Source organism: Diachasmimorpha longicaudata, chromosome 5 (genome assembly GCF_034640455.1).
Source record: "Diachasmimorpha longicaudata isolate KC_UGA_2023 chromosome 5, iyDiaLong2, whole genome shotgun sequence".
In the NCBI taxonomy this organism is placed as follows: Eukaryota; Metazoa; Arthropoda; class Insecta; order Hymenoptera; family Braconidae; genus Diachasmimorpha; species Diachasmimorpha longicaudata.
Genome location: NC_087229.1, coordinates 5,221,351 through 5,233,773, shown reverse-complemented (window position 1 = coordinate 5,233,773; position 12,423 = coordinate 5,221,351). Strand labels below are relative to the sequence as shown.

Below are 12,423 nucleotides of genomic sequence, written 5' to 3'. Positions count from 1 at the left end.
TATGAAATCCCTTTAAATCGTTTGGTCCAAAAAATACTATGCAATCAGGAACCAATGAGTGATGATAAACATTTGGCCATGAAGAGCCCCGCGATAACTTACCCAGATCGAACGGTGGTTACTCCAGCGTGGCACAAGATCGACTCATGCATTCGATCAATGATCAAATTGTAAGTCGACTGATTAATTCTCAGAGAATTTTTTGTCGTCATGATGTTCCACGGAATGGAAGTGTATAAATATTTATGATTTTTCTACAGCTCTAACTATTTATAAATTTGAAATTCCATATTTTCTGCAACATCGTATCAGGGGCTTTTCAAGAAACGTTGATGACACAGTAGTGGATAAAAACTGTTTAGTTTTTTATTATTTTCAGAGATATTATTTTTATTACATTACGATATTTCCGGAGTTTCAGTGACCTTCGATTTAATTATTTTCTGCAAAAAATATATTACATTGACAGTAACGAATGGATGAGCTACTTCACAGACTCACTTTCCTCCATCGCAATATATGATCCTCTGGCTCTCAAAATTGTCGAAAAGTTTCATCAGAATTTTCCTGCCTGTTTGTTTCATTCTATTCATGGCTTTACAGTTGTTATCTCATTGACCAGTACAGGACACCGTAGTAATTATTTTCAAAATGATCTAACTGCGAATTCCGTGCTGGCTCCGATAGTCACAGTCCTTCACTGAATGAGAGAGCCCTTGAAATCTCCTCATTATCAACTTGTAGCATTCACAAGCATTGCAAATTGCATAGCAACTTGGTGCATCGACTTCTGAATTCATATCCTAAATTCTTTTCACTGCAGGCCCAAAACTGATTTATTGGATTATTTTTTAATCGCGCTCCGAAGAAATAACTCCACAGACGTAGGTAGTCCTCCACATAAAACATTGTTCCCAACAATTATATGAAAGTTGAAAATGTTTCAGAAGATCCACCTCCCTTCCCACCATAGTCAGAATTTCATACCAAATAAAAACTAATTATTCAAAGTCTAACTGATTGACACGAACACATGGATGAATTTCATCTGAGCCACAGCTTCAGTCTTAACGCATCAACACCGTTGAGATAGTAACGAAACAGTCTTTTATCTCTAACGAATCCAAGGTTCTCGTACAATCTCAATGCCGGCCTGTTGGTTATTTCAGTTTCCAGTACTACTTCATCAGCGTCATCCTCAACCATAGCACGTATTGCTCGGCGCACCAGGCTTGAGCCGATCTTGCGCTTTCTGTAGTTAACATCGACAGCTAACATAGCGATGTAACCACGTTTTATCACCTTTCGGTGAATATCAAGCTTGCAGACGATTGCTCCAATGCATTCTTTTTCGTGCATCGCCTGTGAATAAGCAAGAAATTCTGATAAAATCATGAGGGGCAGTTGGCCTTTTGTTAATTGGCAAAGGGTAACAACCAATAAGCTAACTAATGATGTCGTTGTTTTGTCAGTGCCCCCTCTGGTGGAACGACAAAATAAATTCGATTCTCTCGTACTCACCAAGAAACACAATTTTGGCCAGTTGTGGATGAAATATCTGTACGTATAAATTGAATAGGGTTCACTCAAATCCTTTTGAATAAGTTTCATAATGTCTGGCATTTGTAATTCGCTACTATAGCTAACATAGATTATGTCACTATCCTCATTTTCTATGCACGTGGTTTCCTTTTCATCTGGAACTGAAACAATATCAATAATTGAAAAATCGTCTTCAATAATAATGATGGGATAGGATGGGGAGGATAGAGAGTGGATGTTCTTTCATTAGCAATATCATGATGGACAGACAATTGAGTGTAAAAAATATTCTCGAAAATTCTATCAGACAGAGAATATTCCCTCTGGTGGAAAAGCCTTAGAATCCTTATTAATCATCTATTTTTGAACATTATGATGAAGAAGTGCACAGCACCTCCACTCACTCTATTATTTATTATCTGCCAAACTAACACTTACGTAGTTGACTTAAACGACTAGTGTCCACAGTTCTAGGTGTGTCCGGTGAATCGAAATTGAGTTTGGGAGGGCCATAAACTCCATTAATTTGCTGTAGGCCATTAGCACGTGGTTCCTCAGTGTTTTCACAAATTGTTTGCGAGCTCAGTCGTGATTTTATATGAAGAGCCGAAATGTCAGGTACTTCACACACCGTCAAGGTCTCGCCTTCGACCTTCGGTGATTTGTCTTCACGTTTCAGAACGTCGTTTTCCATAATTAATTATACGTTTCACACTCGCTAATTAATATTATTAAAATTCCGGATGACTGATCTGGAATATTTGTAACAGACAAATAACCAATTTTTCATCCTCCGCGTGACACTCGATGTGATGAACTATTATTTTTCTGAACTGAGTTGTCCTTCAAAACACGACAAATAAAATTTTCACGTTAATCACGACGGTTTCAACCGAATTTTCATATTTGATGGGGGGCAACGATGTCTCCCACCACCTTACAAATTATTTTTTTAACCCTCCAACTTCAAATACAAAGAACTTGTAAAGGAAACCGTCGGGAGGCAGAACACACGACGGCTACCATATTAGATCTTATATTTTTTTTACTCGTGTGCATCACAACTCCAACTTGCACAATTGTCCATAGTACAGCGATCATGAGATGAAATAACTTTACAATTCTCTGATACCTCAGCACGATGATGGAGACGGTAGAGGGCTAGCGATCGTTAAAGCCCCGGGAAAAATAAAACTAGTCCAGTGACAAATGTTCTCTTCCCAGAAATTTAAATGTTACATAATTTCATTGACTATGTGTACTGCCGTTTTTGTCAATATTTTGAGAGATTATGCCATTAATCAGATATAGGCTAATTAAATTAAATATTTGCACCTTAAGAACAGATGGGTGAATCTGCATAGAGAACTTGAACGAAATGATAACAGTTATTTTTATTCTTTACTGACAATTTATTTTTATACACATGATGAATTGATATAATATAGTTCACACTCATGTCCAGGAATGGATCCTGCTGAGGGGCTTCGAGACTCTTTTTTTCTTCCAGTCTAGTCCAACCAACCTGGGCATGATGTCGGTTGTACAGATATATGGTGGAAAACATCCAATCGACATTTAGTTTTTTCAGTATGATAATTCTATACATATCGTATCATCACTGAAATCATAAATCATCTCTTTGACTATTTGAGGCGTCGCAAATTGTCGTCTCAGACGTTTTCACGTAAAATCAACACGTCACGCAGTGAAAAATACATTTTCTACTTGGCTAGAGTTTCTATCCTCTAAAAAGGTTAGTCAACTACTCTACATGAATAATTCTAGTCAGGTTTATTTTTTACACAATCGTGCAGGAATTATACCCAATTAAAAGTACGACGGTTCCCTACTTGTAACTTGCAACAACTGAGTTGTAATGATCGCTTGCTAGCACTGAGGGAAACATAACCTCAACATGTTGTATTTGTTTGATTTTTTTTTATTAAAACATTGAGTGCTCTTTTTTTTACTGGAAATGTTTTCATATGCATTATGTCAATCGTAAAAGAAACTCTGATATATTCAATAGTTCATAAACCGCAGGCAATCTCGTTTATTATTTTTATTAGTATTATGTTTTTGTAATATTTATTTGCTCCTACATGGCCTGAACCTTATAATGCCAGACTTTACAGATTATAATGGCTCGAGGTAATTTTTTCGTGATGAACTATTTGTTATAATTTTTTTGATGCATTCCAGCCATGTCATTCATTAATAAGGAAGATCGTCAGGCTTGTTGGGACCTCAGGGACGAATACTGGAAGTGTATGGATGATGCAAAGTCCGAGTCGGAGTGCCAAGAACTTAGAAAACAATATGAAAAATTTTGCCCCTCCCAGTGGGTAAGATATTAAGCTACCATTATTAAGGATAAAATCCGGGTGTCACATTTGTTTGTTTATGATTATTCAGGTAAAACATTTTGATCGGAAGCGAGAGTACCTGAAGTTCAAGGAGCACATTGAAAAGGATGGGTACGATCACCTACCAACTCGATTGGGCGGCAAATAGACAATTGCAAGAGGATAAGTTATTAATGGAAAAAAGTAATTTTTTTCAATTATTTATGTAATGCAATACCTGGAAAGAATATTATATTTTCAATAGAAATAAAAACTAGAGTAGAATTCTAGTACAATTCTGTATTCACCGACAGCACTAGATTTTTCTATTGACTTTCCTTTTACGTGTCATTTCTCAGATTTTTCCAACCCTTTAAGAATTATTACTGAATCGAATGCTTACTGGAAAAATCTGAGTAAATAACATTCGATTGATTAAACTAATTGACGGGCGATCAACGTGCTGTTCCTCACAATTATATTGTACAGTAGTTTCACGTAAATCTCGATTGGATTCAAATGAAAAAGGACATGTTTTTTGTGATTAAAATTTGTGACAGTGATTTTAACATACAATAAATGATAACCATATAGTTTTTGTTCATTACAAAATGTTGTTAATTAAAAGACGGGTAACATGAAACTACCTGACTTGAAGTTTAACTCATGTAATTGTTTATGAAGCAGTACTAGTGTTAAGAGTCTATTGCCGAGTTTTCCGCAGAAATTTCCACAGGAAAATTCTCAAAGAAATACTAAAAATATTTTAGTGTTCTATTTTACCTCATTTCACCCGGACGAATTTGTGGGGAAGAACCCACATCCAGTTTGAAACATTCCCGCAATCTTGGCCACGCCATCTGCAGAATTGTAATATCACCAAGCTGGCAACACCGCGCGGCTTGGAAAGCGTATTCCTCGCTTCGATTATCCGGTCGTCGGTGGAGGAACAACTTTGTTGAGCGTCAATAAAAAGTTACTCAGTGAAAAAAACACAATATTCGTCGTAATTGTTGTATGCTCTGTGTTGAAAGCAAGCAATCCAAAATTTCCCACAAAATCAACATGAAGAAGAATAAGGACGTGTCTGACGACGAGGACGAGTACTCTGCGGACGATCCCGAGGAAGTCGAGGGAGCATCAGAGGAGGATTGGAATCCTGAGCTTGGTGTCGAGGTATTCAGCCCAAATTTACATACTTTATTATAAATTTATCTCAATCAATGGATAAATGTTGAGGTGTATGTATCAAGAGTGCTCCAATACATTTTTATTTTCTCTCGAGATGGAACAGTAATTATCGATACTTGTTGAAGTGAAAAATACCCCATGCCACTGTCAGACATTAGCGGTCTATTACGTATTCTCATGTGGTGATGTTTCGCATGAGCCGGAACAATGGATTCAACCATTTTTGATCATTTACTCCCATTTTTCCGGTTATTCAAGGGATATTTTTCATTGTTGTAGGCAGAAAATCAATATGTGGAGATGAATAAATTGGTTATCCAATCATTATCGTTCGTATATAATGTATGGCTTTGCGTGGAATAAGATTCTCGCCGGTATACGTGTTCGTATCTACGATTGGCGGGAATGAACTTACACGGGAAGACAAACAAGTAGACTTTCCAAACAAGTATTACTTGTGCAAGAGAAAAAAGTTTTGCAGAAATTGTCGAAGATGTTTTTTTCTAGCAAACATGGTAAGCGTGCGCCGGGAGTGAACATTTTTTATTATAAAAATTAATCCAGTATTTTCAAAAACAAAGTTTTTGTGTAACAAATTATCTTTATCTTAACTATTTTGTGCGAAAACTATCGTTACTATTAATTCCATGTAACCACATTCATTCATTTTTACTGCTATTAGTTACTCAATGCTCTGACACACATTTTGCTTGCAGAAAGTATTTAATTTATGTGAAAGGAATGATGAAATGAATATTGTTATGTAACTTTTGTTTATTTTCTTCTCAATGTATTCAATGTATAATTACTCCTGATTTCTAGGGTGGAACGAAGAAGAGAACACAAAGGGGAGCCAAAAAAAGACACCATTCTGAAGAGGAAGAGGAAGAAGAAGAAGAGGACGAGGAAGAGGATGAGGAGGATGAAGAGGAAGACGAGGAATCCGACGAGGAGGATTCCGCGAAGAAACCTAAGAAAAAACGACGCTCTAAAAAGGAGGAGGAGGACGAAGATGATTCTGATGATAACAATTTCAATGATACCTCAGGAATTCCACCTAAAGACTACACTGTATGTATTTTCAACCCACAAATCATGGTCTATATCCCCCCATCAGTTGATCCTATTTGCGCTCTCAATCATATTTAGGTGGTGACAGAATATAGGGGGTCACATTTGACGTTTTCTATGCATGAACAATTTTTAGTTTTAATGTTAATCATACCTGGCCCGATGCTATAGTTTAAACGAATTAATTTCACGACTTACAATTAATTTCTCATACGTTTCTTTCTAGTCTGGAGCATTCGTCGTCGCAAAAGCAGATGTTGGAGGTGACATCGATCCGACTCTGTGGAGGATAGATGGAAAGGCTCTTTTACAGAAATATCTGCCATTCAAACAAGAAGGAAAAACTCTTTACAAAAGCACATCTACGGTAATGAGTTTATCGATTTATAAATTTCAATGTGGACATGATCTACAGAATAGATTTTATATTCACTAATTTACTATTTTGTATTCATATTAATGAAATGAATTTTCTATTTCTTCAGTATTCCGGATGGTCTGCGAATAATAAAGACAAGTACTTGGCGGCACAGGTTACCTTCAAAGTGCAGAACAGAAACGAAACAGTCGTTGAACTTCACCTTGATCAACAGCAACAAGAAAGCGTAAAGTAAGCCTTTGAGAAGTAAATAACGCGGAAGAAAACGGAACCACGTATCATCAGTGTTCTTTGACTATTTCATAACTCATGTTCAAATTGGCCGTTCGCATGCCGTATTCGAATAATTTCTTCTTTTTATTTCTGGATAGATGAGGAAGCGTACATATTGTTGAAATATTCCCCATCATCTCGCATTTTTTATTTACTTTTGAAGTTCTACTTGGTGCAACAATTGGATACATCGATTATACCAAAGGAATTAATGTCGCACTTTCATGTTTTTTGTATCAATCTTGATACAAAATCCCCCATGATATTTAATAAGTGAATGCCAATTTACGGTGACGTGGAACATTAAAACTTTTTGTTGATAATTTTTTCATCAACATGTTGCTCGACAAAATTCCTACAGAAATGTCCTATTAATTCATTGCTGATAATGATACTCGAAATATCATAGGTACACAGTTGTTCTATTGTTAATGAAGAATAATATCACAAATGTTATGTGTATTCCAAATTGTGTCATATATTACTGATGCAAATTATTATTTTGAGGAACCTACCATTTGTTTTCATCCGTGTATTCAATTATTATATCATGATCAATTATGATAACATCATTTTTAAAAAATTAGCAGTAACATTATGGTAATCGTATATGACTCAACATGGATTTATTTTCTATGTTTCAAAAAACAAAGTCATCGAGTGAGTGAACAAATATAATCTCCTGTGTTTTTTCCGTTCTTATTGGAATAAAAACTGTGAAAATGTGAATACCTGTGCGTACATTCATTCTCCTACACCGAAAGCATATAGCTTAATACTGAGGAATCAATGTGCAAGTAGATGTGAGCAGGTATTACGTCAAAACGGAATTACACGAAAAATGAAAGTCATAATTGGTTTTTCTTTATGGCAATTATTTATTTTAAATTCTAAAATGTGGAAAACAAAAATACATTGAAGAACAAGTACGATTGGGCAGCCCCTACATGCGTCATTCATATTTTAATGAAATCGCATTTACTAATTCGAGAATGCATATCCCAGGAGGGGAAAAATACGAGTCTTTTCCACTTCTTCAAGAAAAAATAAAAACATTCAAAAAATTGAATGACTATATAAAATGAGCGTATTCGTTATTCACAGACCCGAACAATATTCGAGTAAAAATATTATAAGAACGTTCAAATTTGGTATATATGTAATTACCAATTGTGACAGGCACGACCGGCAAGTTAATAGACAGAATTGGTCGCAAGGTTTTTCGAATAGGTCACTGTACTTCTGTGTGGTCATGATAAAAACAAATTGCAAGACATTTCGAGAACGCATGTTCCTAATACTAGTACATACAATAAACCTCTGGTGAAAATACCAATAAATTGATAACAAAATCTATATTATAGAGTAGATGTAAAACTACTCGGAATAAAAAATATTGGCCAATGTTTGGCGGTGATGGCAGCTTGAGCAAACAGCTCAATACCAGAGAATAATTACAATAAAAGAATTACGATTATGACGTAATCCAGGTCCCATTGGTATGACAGCAGAAACCTGCTTGACTAAAAATCATTCTCATTATTTTTGAGCCTATATGAAAAATATTTCTCAATGTCATTTTAAACGGATCATAAAAATCAAATTCAATCAGATTTCTTCAATAGTTTCTTTGCATTAGGAAGAGTAATCAGTAAATATTGGTTAGGACCAATAAGAGACTCTAAAATTATTCCTGAATGGAATGTCACTAGCCACTAGGTAGAATATCTCTACATAAATATTGCCATGAGTAATCACTTAAAATTATCTCTCTAGGAATGTAGATTGCATCCTCATTTTGATTATCATTATTCAGGTATCAGAGAAAATCAAAAACCTGGCTCCATTCTCACTGACAACACAGAGCTCAACATCTCTCGTATTTCCGCCATTTCTTGCCTGCTCTTGGCTACCATGTTCTCCAATTTTTCGTTCTTCTTCATGATTTTGTGCATTTTTCGCCAGTAGTTCCTCGTACCTTTGTAGTAACAACATTCCTCACAGTTCTCCTCGTGTATACATATCTGTTGATTATCACTTTTACAACACAAATGGTGTTTTTTGGGATCACAATATGTCCTTTTCGTGTTTGGTCTCATTAAACTCTGACTCTGAGATTCTATGGGAATATTTTGTACATCTATTTCGTGGCCCTTTTCGGAGACAACACCATCGAAATTGTCTGGCTTATCCATCTGTAGAGAATCTGGGGAATCTGGAAGTTGTAGTTCATTAGTATCTGATTCTCTTATTCTAGCCTGGCGCTGGAGAATCCTCCTGCCCTGATTTTTTCTTTTACATCTGTCAGGATTTTCTCTCATGATCCCATCACTGAATCTACGCCCCTCGTCGTAAGAACTAATTGATTGGGCTGCACAAGAACTGTCACTCGCTCTTCTAGGGTTATCCAGGCAAGGGGGAATATCACATTGTAAATTAGTAGTCCAATCTATGTCATTATCATGATATTTTGGTACGGAAGGTTCAATGGTCTTCGGTGAATCGTCACCATGGACGTTATTGTCAGCCATGGGACTTTCGCTATCGACTGACCCACATTGACAATTGGGCTCCATTACAGGGTCACTGCTGGGGTCAGAGTTTGATGAAGATGAATTCCAGGGACATATATTATTGTTTATTGAAGATTCCGGTACGATTCGACACTGTCCATTAGTGGAGTCGACGTTCATGGATTCGAGAGGAGAACGATTCATAAAGCGATCATGATAGTTTGGAATGTTGAAACTTGGTGGATTATTTATCTCGATTAAATCACCGTCACAACTGAATGCAAATGATTTTTTTCCTAGAATTTAAATGAAAAATAATCTTAGTAACTGCCCTCTCTGAAACTATTATTACGGCATTATACAAGGAAAATTATTGGTAATAATAATGTCACTACTTTTTGACTCTATTAAAATTGATAAACAACATTCCCTTGTCCTGAGAATACATCAGCAATTGAAAGAGCCAATTGGAAGACCCTCAATTACAAAAGTCTCATTCCCTCATAAAAACTTCATAATGCTTACCTATGATCATACGTTTGTTGCAAATATCAGGGCTCTTAGATCGCTGTCTGTCTAGAAATTGTCGATTATCGGGAGATAATACCGAGAGTCCACTCTGCTGTACTGGAGGTGTAGTACAGGTTTCAGAATTGTATGCCGTATAAGCATCGAGCTCATGACTCTCATGTTCACGTAAACGTTCCATGATTTTTTGAACTATTTCTGATGGAGCCACATATGGTGATCCTAACGAATTAAAATTTCATTAAGATAAATACAGCCCCAGCTCCAAATGGCTATATTAATTACTAGTCTGATAGAAAAAATTATTTTTATTGAGATATTTCTTGCTTGGAATAACCGTTATATACTTGAACCAATTTCAAATAAATAAAAGCTGACGGTGAGTAACAACTATTTCTTAAAATAGATTTACTTGAGTCAAATAAAAGAGTCCTTGACACACCAAGTCACACGTATCCAACACAAAAATTTAATTTAAAATTCTATCATGAGACCCTAATGTTTTTTCAAGTACTTCCGTTATTTCAGAAATTGAAAAATACTTCAATTACCCAAAAGTTCAATATTCGCCGTGAAATATTCATTTGAAATTAACAGTAAGATGGCAATTGGTTCAAATAAAATTCTCTGGATAAAACTTATTTTTTCTGTCAGTGTATACACTAAAAAAACATTAATCATCACAATTCACATGCACAAAAAAGGTAATAAAACGATACTAGACGTGTCTTCTGAAACGAACGCGAATGAAACGTGTCTCGTTCAGTTTCAGAAAAGACGCAACCGAAAAAAAAGGTGAAACACAGTATTTATTCATACAGTGTTAGACGTAAAACTTTTGAATCGCAGCATGGACTTACTAAGTCACTAGGCCCGGAATATCTACGACGTGATACGCGTTTCGGCACGCTCAGCGTGTCGTTGCTACCTATAAAATTCACATCATCACATAGCTTACAAATGATTATTCACAAGAATATGTCAGACTAAGTTATTATATTTCTTTCATGTCGTAGTTTATCGTTTCCCATATCGCTTCCACCAAACGATCGTAAAATTTTCAGACATTCTTACTATTTAAGAGAGAAAAAAGAAATAAAAATTACCTGTTAATCCACGATAACCCAGTGAGGCTGAATCAATCGATTCAGTAGTTTCTTGCTGCTGTCTGACGAAATCATCTAGTGTTATGCCCTTCAATTTTGACGGCTGGAGAAATCTTTTCGGAATACGTGAGAGTGGTCCATTATCCTGAGAAGCCTTGGGACATCCACCGAATCCAAGACCTAGGAGAATCGCTTCGGGATCCGCCCTGCGAAGTTCCAGAAGACTCTCGACACTGCTGCAATGGCTGCTGTCAGATTGCAGACTTGGGTCTCTCATTAATCTGCTGTGCGGACCACAACTAGAAGTCGTAAAAAAATATATAACCAGGTTGTCCATACAATTATGATTACAATTCTAGTGTTCCTACAATTTAGAAAAATATATAGATTCGGTATTTAAAAATCAATAGAAAAAATTAGAATGAATACCTTAGACCACTTGTCATTGTTATGGTTGATGAGCAAGGCACTGACGATTGTGCAGAAATAGTCATGGCTGGTGTACTGGTGTACATCACATCTTTGGAATGTTCTGGGGTTGATGGTGGCGTTAGGTCATGGCTATCACAATGGATTTGTATATCCACGGATTTTGTTGGGGTTGCGATTGAATCAACCCACTGTTGTATTGGTCCGCCTCGTCGTTTCATCTTCCGGAGCTTGTTCACCCAAGCTGCCACTCTCAGAAATGCCTCTTTACCTAGATTTTCTATTATACCAGTCCACAAATACATCACCAATTAGAAATTAGCATAGCTCTACGACAATGGGGGCATTGTTATTAAAGATGGTGATCCCTCTTCCAAAAATCAATTTTCTTTCACGCTCGTGTCGGTAGAAAAATCATTCTGGACATGAGAATCAATGCAAAATAGTTTTGAAAAAAAATCTTCCTCGGGTTTGGGATAAACATCCTTGAAAATAAATAGCAACAGGTTGACACCGAAATATTACGGTAGTTTATTGAGAGGATTGTACCTGGATCCATCATCCTTGCGGCATGAACAAATAACATTGACAAAGAATACAACAAACCAATCAACGTAGAAGTCGTGACGGGGTATTACGCATATAATTTAATGACTGCCCTACGATGAAATGGAAAATGATAAGAAAAATCTTACGGTCGTAGCACATGTTATCGGAATGTTATTCCAAGGAATGACATTCCGATCGCCTATACCCTATTCCACTCCCTAATGATAAAATATTGAAAATTGTAAACAAATAGCCAGGATGGTGCTGAATGATTAATGCTAATGATATTAGTTGTTTACCTACCTTTATCTCGTGATCAATCAATTGGGCTTCTCTTGGATGGTGGGTTTGTCTGGTGACATCGTCAATAATTCACGAACAGGAAAAAACTTAAAAAATTAACAAACATACCAGGAAATATTTTTGTCGGAGCTACAACAATGATGTTGTGCAATCAGTTGATTGATCAGCTGCGAATGAATCGTAGGATTGAC

General features: G+C 36.2%; 3 protein-coding genes across 6 annotated transcripts; 1 reads left to right on the top strand and 2 right to left on the bottom strand.

The window, feature by feature from the left end:
- Positions 1–344: 344 nt before the first annotated feature.
- On the bottom strand, positions 345–2,632 carry LOC135163184 (N-alpha-acetyltransferase 30-like). The gene is made up of 3 exons (XM_064122444.1): positions 1,981–2,632; positions 1,522–1,703; positions 345–1,362 (listed from the first exon to the last, which is right to left on the bottom strand). Exons 1-3 carry the CDS (start codon positions 2,234–2,236, stop codon positions 1,045–1,047), a joined length of 756 nt encoding a protein of 251 aa, XP_063978514.1. The 5' UTR covers positions 2,237–2,632; the 3' UTR covers positions 345–1,044.
- Positions 2,633–3,748: 1,116 nt separating this feature from the next.
- Positions 3,749–7,533, top strand: LOC135163185 (ABC transporter F family member 4-like). The gene is made up of 5 exons (XM_064122446.1): positions 3,749–3,886; positions 3,961–5,066; positions 5,904–6,152; positions 6,379–6,519; positions 6,638–7,533. Exons 2-5 carry the CDS (start codon positions 4,908–4,910, stop codon positions 6,764–6,766), a joined length of 678 nt encoding a protein of 225 aa, XP_063978516.1. The 5' UTR covers positions 3,749–3,886; positions 3,961–4,907; the 3' UTR covers positions 6,767–7,533.
- A 125-nt stretch (positions 7,534–7,658) lies between these two features.
- On the bottom strand, positions 7,659–12,415 carry LOC135163155 (uncharacterized). 4 transcript variants are annotated; one of them, XM_064122395.1, is made up of 7 exons: positions 12,233–12,415; positions 11,930–12,039; positions 11,381–11,660; positions 10,952–11,250; positions 9,843–10,067; positions 9,104–9,613; positions 7,659–9,019 (listed from the first exon to the last, which is right to left on the bottom strand). In XM_064122395.1, the coding sequence occupies exons 2-7, from the start codon at positions 11,964–11,966 to the stop codon at positions 8,634–8,636; spliced, it is 1,737 nt and encodes a 578-aa protein (XP_063978465.1). In that variant the 5' UTR covers positions 11,967–12,039; positions 12,233–12,415; the 3' UTR covers positions 7,659–8,633. The 4 variants fall into 4 exon arrangements, with proteins under 4 accessions (XP_063978465.1, XP_063978463.1, XP_063978464.1 ...); XM_064122393.1 differs by having other exon boundaries at positions 7,659–9,613; positions 12,233–12,412; XM_064122394.1 differs by having other exon boundaries at positions 7,659–9,613; positions 11,930–11,943; positions 12,233–12,412.
- Positions 12,416–12,423: the final 8 nt, after the last annotated feature.